The sequence below is a fragment of the Nelumbo nucifera genome, chromosome 1 (genome assembly GCF_055504915.1).
Source record: "Nelumbo nucifera cultivar China Antique chromosome 1, China Antique-T2T, whole genome shotgun sequence".
In the NCBI taxonomy this organism is placed as follows: Eukaryota; Viridiplantae; Streptophyta; class Magnoliopsida; order Proteales; family Nelumbonaceae; genus Nelumbo; species Nelumbo nucifera.
The window spans coordinates 178,688,632-178,709,698 of record NC_142649.1 but is presented as its reverse complement, the minus strand read 5'-3'; the positions used below and the strand labels follow the sequence as shown (position 1 = coordinate 178,709,698).

Genomic DNA, 21,067 nt, shown 5'->3' with positions numbered 1-21,067 from the left:
GATCTGTTCCTCATAGAGCGTTCCTCATCCCGACCTCACAGTTACATCCCATCATGTATTGGAAAAATCTCCCCATAAATAATAAATACTATCAAAGAAAACTTCAAGGTTTTCAATGGAAAGCAACCATAGGAATAACATAACACAGATTTTGATAATTGTTGATTCCTGCCAGTGAGGTTTAGTTGACAGATTTGCTGGTACATGATATTTAGATTAAGGAGATTTTTTGGTCATTAAAATCTCTAATTAGTTCAAGGCACCATCCCTTTTCTAAACCGTTGAGGAAAGGGGTCTCTACTTAGATCCTATAAGGTACCTATTAACATTGTTTGAGCTTTCAGTAATCTCAAAGTTTAATTAGTGAAAAAGCAAGCCCTAACCTCAACAATTTAGGGTTAATTTGATTTACAGTTAGAATTGGAATTGGAATCAGAATGATCTATTCCCATAATCTGTTTGATTCATACTGGAATGAGAATGAGAATTAAAATCAGCAGGAATGAGATTTCATTCTCAAAAAAGGGAGAGAGAATGGCCATTTTCCTCAAATGGGGAAATGCCATTCCAGTAGAAATGGAAATAAAATTCCGATTCCACTTAATCAAACAGTTGAAATCGAAATAATCCATTCCAATTCCGATTCTAAACCCTTATTCTTGTGAATCAAACGGGGCCTTATTGTCTTTTCTTAAAACATTTTAAAAAGGGTAAAAATGAGGCTTAGGCTCAAAGAGTGAAAATGCAATTATATACAGTAAAATATAAGGTTTAGAAACATCTTCTACAAGGTTTTGGACTGTAACTGAACATATTTGCATTTGCATTCTGAGGTCTTTATGTACAAGAAAATTAACTATCTCCATCCTCCAACATCGCCACAGGACTGTCATTAGCAATAGGCAGATCGGAATTTGAAACCATTGGCCTAAAAGAGCAATTCCAGGAGAATCTACAAATCCTTAGCCACGTGTTCGATAACAATTTTGGTCTATTGAAATTAGAAAAATCTAAAATATATTGGTTGATTGGTTACAAGTTTTTTCTCAATATCATTGTCGAATTGGAATCAAATTTTCGAGGTGGCATCTTTGGAAAATGAACTTTAATATGAACAGATCTGACCTGCCATGTAGACATGAATTTTGCCACATGTTAATCATCGCAAGTGAATCACCCGTGGATAAACTTGAAAGCTACCATTTCGTATATTTCAGCTATATTTGAAAGAACCAACCAAGGTTGTCTGTGCGACAGGCGACAGACCACAGGCAATTATAAATTTGCAATTTGTAATACTTTGCATTAATTAAGACTCATTTTGAAAGGAATCCAAATACAAATATGTATAGTATAAGACCTTGTATTTTGTATTAATTCATGGCGAGATATTTTTTATGTAGAGCTATGTAGTGGTTTGTTAGGAGCAGATAGTTATTCCTGTTATGAATACATTGGCACATAAAAACTTAGAGGAAGAATATGTCACAATAAGGCTCAATTCTCTTTTCGGTAAGTTATTTATTTGGATAAATGTATTAACTTAGGTAAGTATTTTTTAGGAAATACTCCCGTGTTCTTTTGTTTTTTAGGTAAATAAGAAAATGATCATTTTAGTCATAGAAAACCATTATTAAAAGAGGTAACTTTGTCTCATCTAAGTGTTGGCAACTTCCCCCACCTACCCACTTGGGAGATGAGTATCACTTACCCATAGGGCCATGGCATTAATTGGATCGGATTCAGCAAAATCCGATTACTAAAAACTTGATCCGAAATCCGATCAGATTTGAAGACCTCGGGTTCGAATTCAGATCTTATTGGATTCAAATTTAATTTGGCTCTACTTTATTTTTCTAAAATACCAAAAAAAATTATTTACTTTTCAACTTTTATATATAATAAATCAATGTAAATATAACATACTAGACTTACTATATATATATATATAAATTCATATATAATATAATATATAAAATATATATTTATATTATAAATATAATTATATAAAAATTACATATAATCAATAAATATTATAATATAATCGGATCGTATGTCAGATTAAGCCTTGGAATTTGGGTATCACTGATAGGCCTATTTACCCAGTTAAATAATACAGAGGAAAAATAAATTTTCCATAAATCTCACATAAATCTTAAAAAACACATAAATTTCTTGATTAATGAAAACCAAAAGCCTATTAAGAAATTTTTCCCCTCTCAAAATCCATAAAACGAACTGAACCTAAATGACCAATGCACCAGGTTAATGAATCCAACTACCGAGTCCCGATCTCCAGCTACTAACACACAAAAGCTGGGAACATTACAGTTATTATGTACCACCTATCCTCAACATATAAGATTCATCCACTTGTATGTAAGCAGCCTTGTTTTCTTTAATAGATCCTTACTCCCAACTACCACGGCCAACCACCAGGAGAGGCACTCTAGCCCAACTTCCCAGAAGACACACCACACGATGGTAGGGACGTAGGAATCTATCAACTTGCCGCAAAGGGACCAAATTTCTTAATCGGAATAAAACAGGGCTTAGAGTCCTTAGAGATATATGTCTGTTATATAACTCTGATACTTGCAGTACTTCAGACCACTCAACTTGTTCTATATAATGTTAAAAAAAGTACCACCACAATAAGAGAAATCTAATTCGCCTTTTTCTTGTCCATCTCGCAATAATGTTATTGAGACCAAATCAGCCCCCCACAAGATTGTCCCCTACAACGTTTCACATCACATTCCTGCCATGTATTGGAAATATTTTCCTGTGATAATATTAAAAATGATGATATCATCATCGGGAGATGTTTTTTATACACGACGAGAATATGCTGTGAAAAGTTGTGGGGGGCAATCTTGTGAGGGGCTGATTTGAACTCAATGTTATTATTGTTGGGGTAAGAGTTGAAAAATATAAACCCTATTTAACTTTGGATAAGGATTAGGTTAGGGTTGAGATCTTAGCCAAGTATGATATTTCTCTTTTGAAATACCATATATGGTTAATTGCTAAAGCATTATAACTTTGTCCAGGTATATGTGATGCCAAAATCAATGATTCTTTTTGATAAATTGCTATAACCTCCCTTGAAATTTGCTAGTTGTAATCATCTTCCTTGAACTTTTTGACATAGTTGCATATTGATCACCTTTGGTAGATTCTTCTAAAAGGAGATGAAAATGTCCAAAATACTCATACAATTACTTCTGATTAATTTGAAGGCAAAGCCTACAACATTTTTAAATTTGACATAGTTGATTTGCTTTTTTTTTTCAAATTTAACATTCATATCAATCATTCGAAGGCAAAGCCTACAACATTATATTATCCATTTGTTTTGTTGTTTATAAAATTTGTATTGTTTTTCTATAAAAACCAGCCTCAATGGTAATTGCATAGGTATTTTGGACATTTTGTGCCTCTTTTTAGAAGATTTTAAAGGGGGTCTACTTGCAACTGTATCAAAAAATTCAGAGAAGGTGATTGAAATTATCAAACTTGAGGAGGAGGTTTCAGTAATTTTTTAAAATGAAAACAATGAACTTTAAAGTTTAATCCACTATCTTGTAGTTTAAGAAAGGAAAACATTTTTAACAAAACGAAGCGAAGAAACAGAGCTAAACCATTCCAAATTACACCCCTAGCTATTGCTCAATGCTGATCCTATTGGAGTACTGGTCCGATGTCTTGGGATGGCAGAGTGTGTGTAATGATCCTAATCTCCAGACCAAGGTTCAAAATTTTGCAATGTATATGTATTGTTTCGGTACAAGTCCGATACACGAAACACAAAAATTATTTGTAGCATTCCTTTTCGTATGTATCAGTCCGTATCGGACCATTTCAGGCCTTGTATCAGACTATTTTGGGTCTGAATTGGACTATTTTGGGTTTGTATTGGCCGATACGGTTCCAAAACAGTCCGATACAGCCTGATACAAGTCCCCTTCTCTCTCATTAATTTCATTTAAATTATATTTAAGACCAAAAAATTACCTCTCATTGATTTTATACTTGCTCCTATATTTAAAGGGAAATTGTGAAAAACTAACCATGAGTTTTCAGCATTTCTCTTAAACTCACCACAACTTTTCAAAATATCTAAAACTCACCAACTCACTAAATTGAGGTTAAAGAGACTAATGGCTGTTAATATATTACCATTTTAACCTTCATAGAAAAATAAAAAATATATACATATATTTTAATATTTAGATATGAAAAAACGGAAAAATCTCAAAAAACATTTTCAAATATAAAATACATAAAAACACAGAACTTGCAAAAATATAAAAAATTATAGAAATTGCACACAAAATAAAAAAATTATTTTCAAATTATAGAAACTATAGAAATTGAAAAACAAAATCAGAAAATAAAATTGTAGAAAAAACACCAAAAATTATAGAAAAACACAGAAACTTCAAATAAATAACAAAAATACAGAAAATTTTATACATTGTAGAAAATAGAAAAATGTAAAAAATAGAAAAAATTGTAAAAAAAACAGAAATTATTAAAAAATATTAGAAATTATAACAAAACACTAAAATGTAAAAAAAATGAAAATGAAAAAAAAAACAGTAATTAATGCATAATTTTAAATTTGAATTCCAATTTAGCGCCTAATTGGAATTCTATTCTCATCAATTTCGTTAATTAATAACCCTCTTTCTCATTAAATTCGTTTTGTTGGTACAAAACTAAAAGTTAGCAGTAGCAAGATATGAACCTTAGCCATTAGACTTTAAGAACTAGAGGTACACCAATCACCACTAAGCCACACCCATTTGCTTACTATAGGTTTATGCATTTTTATTTTTAAGTAAATTTTCTCTTTTTCTTAGTATATGCTTATCAATAAATGTTAGAATTAATTATTAAAATTTATGTATTAATAAATATTAAGATAAACTATATTGATTCTTTTAAAACTAATGTATATCAATATGCATTTTATTTTTTTTCACGTTTTAGTTATTCCATCATTTGTCAATAGTTATTAAGTGTGTCTCGATATCTCGAATTTTATATAGACTATTGAGTTACAGTTTTTTTTACTTTTAAATAACTTATTTACCGTTATTAATATATTTTTAGGATTTATTTACACTTTTTAGCATATTTATACATATCATGATTTTTCTTCTGTATCTATACATATCCAAAACGTATCCTGATATATCTCTTAAAATTATTTTTCCGATACATCTTACGTTTCCGATACTTTAAACCTTGCTCCACACCCAAACTCTTGGCATCTTTGAAATGGAGTGGCTGCTCTTGGAACTCTGCATCCTCACAAAATTTTGCGAGGATGAAATCCGATCTCTGCTCTCGGACTCTTAACAGAGTGAGAGAACTTATTACTCATTGATAGGACCGTTAGACGTCAAGCTTTCACCGAGTTCGGACTGTGGAGTTGGTGTGGGGGAACCATTTTGTAATTTCATGAATCGAAGTCGGACCACTAGCATGGTAGCACCGATTGATCGGTTTCGATTCTTTCGTTGTTTATATTTATAACATATATTATAAATATATATAATAAATATAAATATATATACCAGTCAGTTTCATTAACCATATATTTTTGTTCGATTTTTCAGTTTTTTATGAGCACCCTAATGTCAGCTACTGGGTCATTCGCACAGCACCAACCGAAACCAATTTACTTAACAAGAGCATTCTAATCAAAACCATTGCTCTTTTATAACACTAGCTGAGAACGCACTTTCAAGTTTCAAGGGAAGAAATGGAGTATGGACACAACTTGGGCGGAGGAGAAAGAACACCGACACCTTAGATATGATAAATTAGTAAGAGAAGAGAAATGAAAAGAACAGGGTGGTAGCTCCAACTACACCACTCTACTCATGGAAATCTGTCGCAAGGACTGAGTGCATTGTTTATTTCTATGAACGGAACAGACTATCCTGTGGACCTTATAAATTACAATGAACCTATGGAGGATGTTCATTCTACGGAAGCCAAAGTTAGAGAATACAAAAGCAACTCCAGTTACAATTCCTAAATCCTAACCATTGAAGGTGATTCAGCAGACGACATTAGATGATGCCAAACTACAGGGAGTGGCCCCTGGAGACTGGTGTACCTCTGAAATGAAATAAGAGAAACTATAACAAACAAATCAAAACCAACTTGGATAAGATGCATCCCAGGAGAGCAGATAACTCAAGCCGATTATCTGACATTGAAACAATTAGAAGTTATATTTTGTTTAAGGCTTGCTTTAATTAGTTTAGATTTTAGAGGTGTAATGCCAAGGAAACTTCAGAATTCTGGTAAATTTTAACCCTTTTTTATTGGATTTGGAATTTATAATTGAAGATTAAAATACTTTGATTGTTGAATAATAATATAATATTCAAAGTGGAATATAGAAAGAGACTTGATAAGGAGGTTTGTTTTATTAGGAAACTAACTGGATGTGAATTAAAATTAGGGAAATTGTCTAAAACTCACCATGAGTTTTCAACATTTCTCTTAAAACTCACCACAACTATTCAAAATGTCTAAAACTCACCATTCAGTAAGTTTTTATTTTCCAAAATCACCTTCCGTTAGTGCACCATTAATGCTTCTTAACAGAGGTGTCCATGTCAGCATAAATAACAATTTTCATGACCAAATTACCCTTGAATGGTGAGTTAGAGGAAAAATGGTCATTTTCAGTTTTCAATTTTCTTGCTTTTTATGCAATTTTAGTGTTTTGTTATAATTTCTGTTTTTTTTACATTTTTCTAATTTCTACAATCTATAAATTTTCCTGTATTTTTGTTATTTATTTGCAATTTGTGTTTTTCTATAATTTTTGGTGTTTTTTCTACAATTTTTATTTCAATTTCTATAGTTTCTATAATTTGAAAATAATTTTTTATTTTGTTTGCAATTTCTATATTTTTTTATTTTTTTGTAACTTTTATGTTTTTATGTATTTTATATTTGAAAATATTTTTTGAACTTTTTCCTTTTTTTCATGTCTAAATATTAAAATGGTAATGTATTAACACCCGTTAATTTATTTTGTATATATTTTATATTTTTCTATGAAGATTAAAATAGTAATATATTAACACCCATTAGTCTGTTTAACGTCAAGTTAGTGACATGGTGAGTTCTACACATTTTGAAAAGTTGTGGTGAGTTTAAGAGAAATGCTGAAAACTCATGGTCAGTTTTACACAATTGCCCTTAAAATTAAGATATGGATTGTCCTAAATATATTATTTGGTAAGAGCTATATCAGCTGAACAATCATAGAAATGTACGAAGTTCAGATTCAATGAAATCTTTCTTTCCTAGTGGAAATGGGAATTAGAATGGCAAACTTGTCTTGGGTCTATGTTAAAAGGTCCTACATCACTGTGCATGTTTTTTTTTTTATTTTAAAAGAGCATGAGGCTCCCACCAATGCCGGGTCTGGGGAGGGACAGATGTATGCAGCCTTACCCTGCAGATACACAGAGAGGCTGTTTCCAATATCTGTACCCTGGTCACCCAGGTCAAAATGGAACAACCTAACCATTGCGCCAAGGCCCACCCTCAAGATTATTGAAAATAAACTTTTCTACAACTTTGGACTCTTAACCATATTGTGATGCCTAATGTGATCAAGAAATTGAATTTCACAAAGCACATGATTGTAAAGAGAAGCTTGTTGAAGGCAATTTCTCCTTACCTTGGCCAAAGAAGCTGTCCTGACCATGCTGTCCAAATTCAGGCCAAAGAGTAAGACAGAAGGAACCATAAATCAAGTTACCAAAAAAAGGAACCATATATCTTTTATTCATTCTAACAGATACAGTTTTCCAATTAATGCTTTAATAGAACCCGTAAAGGTCTTTAGTTTATGTTTACACAGTATTTTAGAGCACAATACATGGTAAGGTGTCATTACCATATGTAGTCTTGCCCATGCTGATAGTGCCACAAAGTCAGGAATTGGTATTTTGAACTTAAAAACTTGTTTTGAGACATAATTTGCATCCTCTAATATGACACCCAAATTCAGCCTCAGAATCCCAAACTGCAAATTTGTTTATAGGAGCAATTTTGCAAGAATTCTACTTAAACAACATTTACTCTGCCAACCAATCTACTGAATGTAGGAACTAAGCTGCTCAGACAAGTATTGTTTCTTACTGGAATGTAAGGCTCTTACCTATAGAAATTTCTTGCCACATTCAAAATCTATTTTCCACCTGAAAATTTATTATTTGGGAAAAAGAATTAGTTTGCTACAGTAAATTACAATCAAACAATTTAATATGAAGACCTTTCCTTAAGCTAATACCACATGTCTGAACCATTCATGTGGTTCTCTCTCTCTTGAAAGGAAAAAACTGAAACCATACAGGTGAGACAAAACCATCAGAGTAAGACTATATACTTGGGGCTCCTAGAGAATTATGAATTATAGACACTATAGTGAAGGTTCTGATTTTTAAGCTTCAAAGGAACATTCAATAATTGAGAGATATTATTCCAATTTCAAAAATATGTGGAATGCAATTCAAAAGGATTAACTTCCAAAGAGTTCCAATTATATGGGAAAATAATTAGGATATGAAAAATATAGAAGAGATAGGAGATAAAATCCATCAATAAAGCATTACTTAGGAAATAGCTTTGGAGGTATGGAATTGATAAGGATGAGCTATGACGAAAAGTGATACAGAGTAAATATAGCATCTCAAGCATAGATACAGTAACAACACTCATTCACAGCACATACGGCTCGGGCATGGGGAAGGGAATGATGAAAATAAAGGATGCTTTCTCTCCATACGTAATACTGAAACCAGGAAAGGTGACCAAGTATATTTCTCAAAGGATGCCTTTGGGTGAAACTTTCCCTGGACTGTTTACAATAGCACAAGAAAAGGACTGGGAGGCATATGAGGTTCAGACATTACTTGGATGACTTGGAGGTTGATGACCTGCTGGTGATGCTGGAGGAAATAGTCAAATTCAGGTTCAGCCATCAGGACAGCAGATGGAGGAAAGCTTAGAGGTTAGGTTCCTTTTCAGTTAATTCCTTTTAATAAAAGTTGGAAGCCAGAGGGATGGATGAATCTCGTGAAAATGGATATGGAATTCCACCACCCATCCAAAGTATCTTTCTTTGAACTGCTACATGGAGAAAATCCGGATGGTGGATCACCCTTTTGATTGGTAGTGGTTCACCATATCTCTAGAGGATTGACACTTGATAATTGTTTTCTTTGTGGCCAGAAGAGTAATTCAATTCAACAATTACTAATTCTTTGCAGTTTTGCAGTATCTGGCCACACTTTCTACAACTATTTGATAACAGTGGGTTATGACAAAAAAAATTAAAATGTCGTTTGATATATGGTGACTTACCATTTTATTTTAGCATGGAGCTGTTACTATTTAAAAGAACCCTCCCTATGATTGACCTCACCAAATTATATTGCAATCTAATTCATTCTCTACAGACCCAGCTATCTGAACTGACAAGGAAGAAAAATCATCCCTAATCTTGTAGAGGTAATGGAAAAGCCTCCAAAGTCCTCAAGAAATGCCAATATTTCACCTAACATCATTAGCTGAATCACCTTCAATGGTGGGAGAAGGTCACAATCTCAAAACAACCTACAATCCAATAGCAGAGCAACTATCTCTGTTTTAGTGCAATCTATTTTTTTAATACATCTGTTAATATACCAAAGTTCACTACATGAGATAAGTCATTAGGATGATGACAAGTGGTAATATGATGCACATGAACGCACTATTATTGGATATGAACCAATCTAATTTACCTTTATAAGCAAAATATACATGAACCTTTATAATTTATGTAAATCTATACTCAGGGTAATTCTATAAAATGCTTACACATGAACCCATTATTATATATTAATATACATAATGCATTCAAAGTTGAATAATATATTTTAATATATTTTAACTGTGAACTGTAAACCTTTTTCAAATTAACATACACAAACACACATATTTATATATAATATTAAATTTAATTTGTAAAAACAGAAAACCCTCAAATCAATCAGTTTAATATGCAAGATATTTATTCCTTCCACATTTTTAGAAGTACTAACATATAATTTAATATCATATTTTAATTACATTTAAAATGATATAAGTTTAATATGAAGCACTATTTAGATGTGTAGCAACCTGTATCAATCATGTGATATTGGTACTTTGAACCCTTTGCTTATTAATACCCAAAAAAAAACCTTGCTTATTGGTTGGTGAGATAAAACCATCAGGACTTACAAACTGAGTTGCAGGAAAAAAAGAAACAGAAAGCCCTTGAGGAGATAATCTACTGTTTGATTGTACAAAAATTCATGGAAATGCCATTTCAATGATACCACCAATATGAATGCCTTCTTCAGATCCTACTAGTAGGGTGGATTTATGGCCAAACAAAGAACGGAAACTGGAATCTGTTCACTCCCCTCAAGCCTTTGAGATGATTCAGAGCATCTCTTGTTCTTGGAGATTGGGTCCTCTTGATACTATTGTCCAAATCAGCAAGGTCAAACTTGGAAAGCTCTACGTGGCCTCTATAATGTATGGATATTTCCTCAAAAGATTTGATTAGAGGTTTCAACTTGAGAGAACCATGAAAGCCCTCCCTGATGATTTTAATGAAGATCATATAATTTATAAAGATCCAACACCTGAAAACCAGCTCTGGCTAGATAGTTTGATTTGGATCTCACCTGATGATGGTGACAGTGATGGCGATGGAGGTAATACTGGGTTCTAGTGAAACCAAGTCATACAGATTGAGGTCCTAAGTCATGTACTTGGATTCAGAGACACTGCAGAGGTATGCAACCATAAGGACTAACAACTAAGGAAGCTTCTTTGATAAAGTTGATTGGGAGTGTCTCCTGGAGGTTGAGGCTAATGAGATTTGGTAGAAGATGGATTTAGTGGGTGGATGGGTGTAAAAGCTCCATGTGGTTTTCAGCTCTGATTAACGGGCAGCCAAAAGGTTACTTCAATGCTAGCAGGGGCTTAGGCAAGGGTGCCCCCTCTCCCCTCTATTTTTTACTCTTGTGATGGAAATTTTTAGTCAACTTGTGAAGAGGCCAGAGGGCTAAGCTAACTCCTTGGGATTGGTGAGAGGTTATGAAGTTGGTAGAGAAGCTATTCAGATCTCGCGCCTTCAATTTGCTGATGACATTATTCTTTTTTTAGAGGCTAATGAGGACAATATTTCAAATGTGAAAAGGGTCATCACTTGTTTTGAGTGGGTCTTTAGACTTCAAGTTAATTTTTCTAAGAGCAGCATAGTAAGTCTGAACTTATCAGATGATCACTCCTTGAACAGTTTTACAGAGATGGTGAAGGCAGAGTTATTGGATTATATTCAGCTCCAATTCTAGGTGACTCCCTAAGGGCTGAGGTTATGGCTGTCATGGAAGGAGTGCAAAAGGCAAAGGAAATGGATGTTAAGAAGTTGATTATCAAAGGTGACTCAAAGTTAGTAGTGGAATGGTTGCAAAAGGAAGACAACGGTTTCTGGATCTACAGCAATGAGAAAGAAAAGATTTAAATGGCTGACTAAAGATATGAAAGTGCAATTCAGCTGGGTTAAAAGGACTGCAAATGCCTTTGCTGATGTTTTAGCTAAAGAAGGGGTGGGAAGGAATCATTTGTTTGGGGCTCAATTGTAATTGCATAGTTGTTGTGGAGAGGTAAGACGGTTTACCTCTCCCAATCCTGTAATTATTATTTTATAAATATAATGAATTTCAGTTATTGATAAAAAAAAAAAGATTTTGGGGTGTGAAGTGGAGAATCTCCCCATCTTTTACCCAGGGATGCCCTCTTGGAGGGAATCCAAAGAGTCAAAGTTTTTGGGACCCAATGCTGGAAAATGTGAGAAGAAACTGGCCACATGGAAAAGAAATTACTTTTCCAAAGGGAGGAGACTACTCTCATTAAAGCCTTTTTGGCCAGCTTGCCTATTTATTACCTTTCTACTTTTCGCTTGCCCGTCAAAATCTCTAACCAGCTGGAAAAACTTCAGAAAAACTTTCTTTGGGATGGAGGTGGGGAAAAGGGATCTCGCCTTGTGAGTTGATCTCAGGTGCGCAAATCTAAGGAGGGCGGTGGATTGGGAGTAGGTCACCTGAAAGAAAGAAATACAGCTCTTCTTAGTAAATGGCTTTGGAGATTCCCTCGGGAACCAAATGCTCTTTGGACTGCTGTCATCACTAGCAAGTACGAGAAGCATTCCAACGGTTGGGATAGCAATATTCACTTGAACCGGGTCAGAGACACCAACCTTTAGAAAGGTATAATCTCAACTTACAATTGTTTCATCTCTTCCATTAAACATAAAGTGGACAATGGGGATAGGATTAAGTTCTGGACAAATTTATGGTGGGGACTGGGACAGCTCTTCTTTGGCCAATTCCTTACCTTGTCTCTTCAGCCTTACTCTAAACCAAGGCGCTCACATCTCCCATGTTTTATCCTCAACCCTCCCCCAGTTCAACTGGGCTCTGAACCTTAGAAGACTGATAAGTGACTTAGAACTCAGCGAAGTGACTAGTTTTCTGCACACCCTTAGAGAGGTCTACCTCTCCCCTAACACCTCTGACCTTCAAGTCTGGACCCTTCACCCGGCAGGTAAGTTCTCAACCAAGTCTTGCTTCAAGGCTTTAATTTCCAAAGAGTAGACACCTGATCAGTTCCCCTTCAAGAGAGTTTGGTGCTCCATATCCCTTCTAGGGTTTGTTTTTTTGTGTGGGAAACCAACTTGAAGAGAATCAATACTTATGGCCTCCTTCAGAAAAAGAACCTTGGAAGATCTTATTTCTCCCCGCATGTTTGTTGCTTCTGTTTAAAGGGTGGGGAATAAGCCAACCATATCCTACTTCACTGTGAGGAAACCAGGAAACTTTGGAACTTCTTCCTCACCTTATTTGATTATAGTTGGGTTTTCCCAAAACATGTGGCAGACTTCTTAAGACAATGGATAGGGAGAGGATTCAATAAAAGAGGGAAGACATTGTGGCAATCTGTTGCAAATGCTACTCTTTGGAGTATCTGGGAAGAGAGAAACAACCGTGTGTTTAACAACAGAACTAGAAATCACAAGGAGCTCACTTCCATTATCTCCCACAGATGCTTCCTTTGGGCTACCAGTTCGGAGTATTTTAAAGGAATCTCTATCTCTAATCTTCATAGGAATGCAGCAAACTTTTTATTTTCCCAACATGTTTCCAACACTACCCCCCACAGTTTCAAAGTTGGGGAGGAAGCGCAGATAACCTTGTATTTCGATGGAACTGCTTTCAGTAATCCAGGTGAAGCAGGCATTGGAGGTGTTTTTAGAAGAAGAGATGGCAACATTAGTTGGGCTTTCAGTGGACCGATTGGGATAGTCTCTTCAACAAAGGCTGAAATCTTGGCAGCCTTAACTGGTATCCAGATAGCAAGAGACTTGGGTTATTCAAATATCACCATCAAAGGAGACTCAGCTAATACTTTCAATTGGTTAGCTGAACCTGAGAATGGCCCCTGGACTTTAGTTCATTACTTGACTGAAGTGAGAGACATCCTCTCCTCTTTGAATGCATACTTGGGCTGGATACCTAGGGAGCTAAACACTGTAGCTGATGGCCTAGCAAGGTCTGGTGTTCACAGGGATTACCTTTTTAATGGTAGCTCTCTCTTCCTGTATAACTATTAGAGTTATTAACCTCTTTTTGTACATCTTCTCATGTACTTTTTGTCTATTTTGAATGAAGTTACCTTTTTCTCAAAAAAAAAAGTAAACACAGGCCTTATATGGTAGGCCATATCATTTTTATGCTTATCTTGGAGGCAATTGCATTTTGATCATTTTTATGAGATGCGGAAAGTTATGTAGAACCCAAAGACGAGACTGTTACTAGTTGAGTAAAGTTTTAAGTGTAACTTTGTCTGCATCCTTGAAACGAATTGGCTTTCCAGTCTTAGGATAATGTTCAACTGTGTAAATATTGTAGTTGGTCCACTTGTTCACCCCTCCTCCCCCCCCCCCCCCCCCCCCCCCCCCACCTCCCCCAACCTGAAGTTTTCAGGTTGGGCTTGCATTTGGTTTGCGTTGAACTGATTTCTCTATTTCCCGTTTGTCCTCCTGGCCAACACTACTAGAAGGGAGAAGACCCTTTGGAGACCAATTTTTTTGGTTCTGTGTTGGTCTGTTTGGTTGGAGCACATAATAGAATCTTTGAAGGCAAAGTTAGCAGAATAGAGTTGATGATGGGGAACGTGGAAAGCTATATCCAAGCAATTTTCAAGGTCTTACATTTAAACACTTCCGATTTCATTAGAAGCAGATAATAGCAAAATGATTTTGCAGTGTGAGCTGGTCTTGTAGAGGAGTATAATTTTGAGAAAAGGTAAAGTATATGGTATTGTATTAGTATCAAAGATATATATCCTGTACAATGAGAGGCTGTGTAGATATAAAACCAATTAGGAACCCACCCTAAAAAAAGATGCAGAAAAGACATCATCTTTCAATACATTAGATATTAACATCTTTCAATGTTTAAGAACCCATCAGTTTCTGTAGAGCTGAGGTCTAGTCTTTTCCAAAAGTTGCAACACATCTGGTAAGGCTTTCTACATTTCAATCATCAACATCCCTTCTGAGCCGGGGAACCCAGATTTTCTGGTCTGCAACAGTCTCTTAACAGTCACTAATCTTGGCATCTTTATCCCAGGCTAAGGCAAAAATGTATGGAAATGCGTGACACATTGGCAATTTGGCGTCACATCACACCACTTTCCAGAAGCAAATGTTTTCACTGTTCCTGACTTTAAAGAGGACATGTTTGAAGAAGACTTCTTTGTTTTTGCATCACTCCTTTCCAGAGGCCTGTACCACAAGGTTCATTAATGGAGTTTGTTTTCCATCCCTGACCAGACTGCCCATACTTGTTCTTTATCAACACCCCCCCAAAATTCTGACTTTTCCGCCCCAAACCTCCACAACCACTTTGATAACAAGGCTATGTTTACTTGCTTTAGTGGTCTAATGCCCACACCCCCTTGATGTCTTGGCTTGCACACATCCTTCCGAGCAACCAAGTGGAACTTCTTTTTATCCTCTTCCTCATCCCAAAGAAAGTCTCTTCTAAGTTTTTCAAGGTAGGTGAGTAGGTAAAGTTGACAGCACACTTTGAATAAGAGTAATCTTCCCTCCTTCCGAAAGGTACCTCTTTTTCCGCCGGGCTAGCTTGTGTCTGACCCAATCAATCACTGGATCCCAAATATCTTGACTTGTAATTTTCCCCAAGAGGAAGTACAAGAAATTTGGCCAGGAGGGATCCAAATCTACAGCCCAAAACAGCTGCGAGTTCTTCAATGTTAGGTACCTCACCAACAGGAATCAATTCACTATTATGCAAGCTAATCTTGAGGCCTGATGCAGCCTCAAAGCAGATTAAAAAGACCAAAGCACCATTGGACATGGTTGTAAGCTTTATCCATATCTAATTTCACCCAAAATGTGTGCTTTAAGCCTTGAGTCAAAGCACTCGTTTTCCACTAGGGATCTGTCTAGAATTTGTCTCCCATCCACAAAGGCTCCAAGGGATGGAGAGATGATGGAACCCAGCACCCTTCTTAATCTATTGCTAGTACCTTAGAGATCACCTTGTATAAGCTTCCAATCAGGCTTATTGGCTGGTAGTCCTTAATGCCAGCCACCCCTTTCTTCTACGGGATTAAGGATATAAAAGTGGTTTTTGCTGCTTCAAACAGGTACACAGTGGCATGGGAATCCCAGCACTTCTTGTATAAAGGTATGGGGAAACCATCTGGCCTTGGGGCGTTTGTCTCCTACCAAATCATTCATGGTTTGCAAAACTTCAACCTCTTCAAAGGGCTTCTCCAGAAAATCAGCCTCATGATCAGAGATCTAAGAAAAGGAAATGACATCCAGCTTTGGTTAATGACATCATTTGCTGCAAATAAATTTTTATAGAACCTAACTATAGCCCGAGTTGCCTCCTTTTCTCCGTCATAATGGATATTGCCAATGTCAATCAGGTTTGTAGTGTTACACCTCTGTCTTGTGCTTGCCATCTTATTGGGAAAAGGATGTATTGCTATCACCAGCTTTCAGCCACTGGATCCTAGATCTTTGCCTCCATTGGATTTCTTCCATGTCGGCTAGACTACAATACTCCTCCTTTGCCAGCTCCCATTGCTTTTTGCCACCACCCTAGCAAAAAGGTTGACTTTTTAAAGGGGCAGCAGTTCCCCACATAGCTTTAAGGGAAATTCTGCCTTTGCTCTTCAATCAGGCCCTTGTAGAATTTCACTGAAAATAAACCTGAATTTTCCCATTCCCAGCTTCTTCAGTCCTCAGAAAGTAAGTCTAGTTGCTGGTTCTGGATCAAAGAGAGGAATTCATCCACTTGTTCCAGTTCCCAATCACTGAAGTTTCTTCTAAAAGCAGGATTGCACTACCTTGTTCCCCTCTAAATGATAACATTCTCCAGCCTTAGCTTGTTTGTTTTCATCAATATTGAAGTGTAGTGGAAATCTGTCTCCTAGATGTCTGTCTTTACACCAAGGGTCCAACCAAAATCTTAATTTGATTCCATCATCTACCTTGTATTTTACCCCTTTAATAAACTGTGGGTGGCTTTGTAAATACATTTCCACACACCACACCCATAAGACCAATGGGAGCCTTCTGCTTCCCCACCCAGTGACACTGGTTCCATACTTTCAAGCAATGATAGTTCTCCACAATTCAGTTTGTTCAGTTGAGAATTTCCAAAACCATCTTCCCAAAGTGCTATATTAAACTGTTTGACCTTTCTAATTCCCAAGCCACTGTGAGAAAAAGGTTTGCAGTTCTCATCTCAGTTGACCAAGTGGTTCTTGGAGGAGTCCTTCCAACCCATCCAAAGGAAATCTCTCACTTTTTTTTTTCTAGTCTGCCTGCCACCTCAGAAGGAATTGGGAAAAGGGACATGTAGAAAGCTTCGAGGGCTGCCAAAATACTCTTTATTAATCAATTCATTTTGTTCATTTTGTACATAAGCTGAAAAGGCAATCAATATATGAAACAGCTAACACCATGTAATTACATATTTGAGGAAAGTTCTCCCTCTAATTAATACAATATCCATTTGGCCTATCCAAAAGATAGGATATGAAGTACAGAATAACAAGAGACAGTGAAAGTTCATATAGGAGCAGTAAAGAAAAATGAGGGAGATGGCAAGGTGCCAACCATCTGGTTGGTAAGGTTTCCTGCTGGTTGTAGCAGAGACTTGGGATCGAATCCCACCAGCACCTGGGTTGGGAGGTTATGGGTTTGGGGATGGGCTACCCCCTGTTGTGTAGCCCTTCAAAAGAAATCAAAACAAGAAAAAGAAAAGAAAATGAAGGAAATGAGAGAAAGATATGGATTAAAAGAAATGTCAATTTTCTGCTAGATTTTTTTATCTGGAATTTGACCACAAAAAAAATTATGAAATTTTGGCCAGATTCTGGTGCAAAACCATGTTGTAACTTATAGCCTATTTGTAAACCAAAACTCAAAACCTTGATTAAAAGTAATCTAACCAAAACAAGTTTCAATCCATAACACCTCCCAACATACAGGTAACTGATTTATGTTTTTTTTTGGATCAATAACAGTAATTTTATTAAAAGAGATAGGTAACTGATTTATGTTATCAAATTGATGTAACATTAATCAAACTTATATTGGAGAGGAACCCAAACATTACCTGAATTGCTTTGTATGTCTCATCTGAGCAGATTACCTGTTTGTATTGGTACAATTTCCTTTTATCAAAGCAAACAACAATAACAACTTCCCAATTTTTTTGACCAAGCTGGCCCAAGCGCCAAGGCACTGTGACCTGGAGAGAGAACACATTCCCAACATATTATCTTGACCCACCAACCTGATAAAACCAACAACTCCAAGCATTTGATTTTACGGCCCTTCTCTTTGGTTGGGCAATGAAAGCTTCTCATAGAGAATCAACCTTTGGAATGTATTCCTCCATCTTCATCTCCTCATTCAGCAAGTCAATAACCTGGCAAATTTCTTGTGATCCAAGGCATACAGCGTCACCTGAACGAAATTCACGAACTTCATTTTCAACCTCAATCCAGCTACAACCAGGAGTCTTGGTGACTCCTTTCTCTCTCATCAATCCTCTCATCCTTGCTGAGTCATCCCACCTCTTCGAGTTTGCGAATAATTTTGATGAGATAATATAGTTTCCAGAGTTTGATGGCTCCAACTCTAGAAGAAGGTGCATTACTTGTTCACCAATCTCTACATCCCCAACATTCCGACAGGCAGCAAGAAGTGCCCCTAATGTGATTGCATCAGGCTTTTCTGGCATCTTCTTGACAAAATCCCATGCTTCATGCAAATATCCCGCACGTGCTAAAAGATCAACCATGCAAGAATAATGCTCAACTTTTGGCGCAACTCCAAAAACTTGCTCCATTAAATTAAACCAGTGAAGACCCTCATCAACAAATCCAACATGCACACAGGCAGAAAGGACTCCAACAAATGTGATGTCATCTGGCCGGACTGCACTGTCCTCTGACATGCGCTTAAATAGGGATATGGCTTCCAAGGCCCGTCCATTAAGCGCAAAGCCAGAGATCATGGCATTCCAAGAGACCACATTTTTCTGGGGCATATCTTCAAAGATTTTGATTGCATTATCTAGGCTTCCACACTTGGCATACATATCAATTAATCCAGTGGCAACATAGATATCATGGTTTAAGCCATTTTGTGATGCATATGCATCCACCCACCTCCCAATGTCAAGGGCCCCTACAGAGGCACTTGCTGACAACACTTCTATCAATGTAATGTTATTTGGGTTCACACCGGCCACTCTCATGTCATGGAATAGCATGATTGCTTTATCTGACGCTCCATTTTGTGCATATCTGTTTGGATCTGATGTAGTAAAAAGTTAGTATAAGTCAAAACAAAATTAACAGTTGTTCAACTAAAGAACATTATTATTCATTTTTGCTTTCCTGATTCAGTATTGCAGATTCTGCAAGGTTGGACAACTAAGGGCCTGAGCAGGAGCAAATTATTATGGAATACTTTCGGCACTGCCATCATTTGGGCAATTTGGAAGGAAAGAAACCATCGTATTTTTTTATAACAAATAATCTGATAAGGGAATTAAGAGTAATCTTATAGGTTTGCTTTGTTCTTGGTTGGATGTACAAAGAATATTCAGGGTGTCCAACTTTGTTCTTTTTTGCAAGTTGGACCTTTCTTTGGATAACTTTTCTATGCTTTCTTTTTGTATATTCCCAATGTACATGTTATCATTGTACATGGGTTGATGGACTGATGTACTCTCTTTTTGCATACTAAGATAATATAATACAGTACTTTACCTTCTTCAAAAAAAAAGGATAAAGCCTCCATTTTCAGACTGAAAATATGATTTCTTCAATAAATAGATGATAGATAATTAATTAATAATTGATAATCCTTCTGGTTTTCTTGGTCAAATAATCCTTCGGGTTTTCTTGGTCAAATAATCCTTCGGGTTTTCTTGGTCAAATAATCCTTCGGGTTTTTTTGGTCAAATAATCATTCGGTTAAAATTAAATAGAATCATCTTTTTAATACTAAAAAATCATTGAGGAGTCAAATATGAATTGCTTACCCGGTGATCATCGCATTCCACACGACTAGATTTTTCTTCGGCATTTTATCAAAAACTCTCTTTGCTGAATCCAAGTCCCCGCATTTCCCATACATACCAATCAATGAGGAGCCCACGAAAGAACTCAATTCAAACTTATTTGCATCCACAAATTCCTCGACCCACTTCCCCAAACTCAAATCCCCCAAATTCCCACACGCCCCAAGAACACTGGTAAGAGTCTTCTCATCTGGCTCAAAACCTGCTACCCTCATCCTCCTAAACAACCCCACCGCCTCACGTGCAAAACCCATTTTCGAGTACCCCGTTATCATCGAATTCCAAGAAACCAAGTCCCTATCCGTAATTTGGTCGAACACCATTCGTGCGGAACTCAACTCACCGCACATGGAGTACATAGTAATCAACGAATGCCTCACGTGAGAATCAGAGTTCAACCCAGTTTTGAAAATCATTGAGTGCGCGATCCTGCCTTGATCCAATGCCGCGAGGTTAGCACAAGACTTCAGTAGAAACGGGAAGGTAAATTTATTTGGCATTTGGTCCGAAAACTTCATGCGGTAATAGAACTCCAGTGCGAGAGAGAACTTGTGCCATGTATTTGTTAAGCCACGAATCATGACGTTGAAAGAGAAGTCATTGGGCTCGGGGATTTGAGAGAAGAGGAGAGAAGCGTACTCAAAATCTTTGAGGTCTACTAGTTTTGGGAGGAGGAAGTTGTCTAGCTGTATGGAGTTGATAAGCATTTGAGAGTGGATTTGTTTTAAGGATTCGGGGGAATCCGATTGCTTCAAAAGAGTTAAGAGTTTGTCTGCGAGAGATTCTTGTGGGTGGTATGGAGATAGATGGGATTTTTCGAACGTGAGAGACCGGGAAAAGGGATATAACATGGGTTTTGATTTAATGACCATTGTTTCAGGCCTAGCTTAGCTCGCTATCTTCCTCAGTTCTCAATTCTCGTAAACGTTGTCATTTCAAGTAGTCATGATTCATCCGAACGAGAGTCGGAAGATTCGGAACTGTGTAAGTGCAGCTAAGTGAAGGAGGTCAAGAATCAAGATATGGTCATATGGATATTAGTACGTAGACCTGTTCATAGGCCGGGCCGGGTCGGGCCGGGATTAGAAAATGTTCACGCCCGAGCCCGAAACTCCATCTGTATATAAAATGTCCTATTTTTTGTGTAATTTAATAAATTAATATTGTTTTTTGTGTAATTTTATTTACTATTAATTAATTGATAAATTAATAATTAAAAGTATTCAAAGTTATTATTAATATTTGAAATTTTAATAATTGTATTTTTCATTTAATGTTGA

General features: G+C 36.3%; 2 protein-coding genes and 1 pseudogene across 4 annotated transcripts; 2 read left to right on the top strand and 1 right to left on the bottom strand.

Moving 5' to 3' along the window:
* Positions 1–7,870: 7,870 nt before the first annotated feature.
* Positions 7,871–20,812, bottom strand: LOC104600351 (Pentatricopeptide repeat (PPR-like) superfamily protein). 3 transcript variants are annotated; one of them, XR_016080723.1, is made up of 3 exons: positions 19,749–20,812; positions 17,808–19,005; positions 7,871–8,246 (listed from the first exon to the last, which is right to left on the bottom strand). XR_016080723.1 is itself a non-coding variant. In XM_010263246.2 (2 exons), exons 1-2 carry the CDS (start codon positions 20,657–20,659, stop codon positions 18,057–18,059), a joined length of 1,860 nt encoding a protein of 619 aa, XP_010261548.1. In that variant the 5' UTR covers positions 20,660–20,812; the 3' UTR covers positions 17,694–18,056. The 3 variants fall into 3 exon arrangements, 1 of the variants encoding a protein (XP_010261548.1); XR_016080722.1 differs by lacking the exon at positions 7,871–8,246 and adding an exon at positions 14,153–17,061; XM_010263246.2 differs by lacking the exon at positions 7,871–8,246 and having other exon boundaries at positions 17,694–19,005.
* LOC148804203 (UV-B-induced protein At3g17800, chloroplastic pseudogene) lies at positions 8,789–14,047 on the top strand (annotated as a pseudogene).
* On the top strand, positions 11,462–13,756 carry LOC148804204 (uncharacterized). The gene is made up of 2 exons (XM_088900007.1): positions 11,462–11,525; positions 13,023–13,756. Exons 1-2 carry the CDS (start codon positions 11,462–11,464, stop codon positions 13,754–13,756), a joined length of 798 nt encoding a protein of 265 aa, XP_088756133.1.
* Positions 20,813–21,067: the final 255 nt, after the last annotated feature.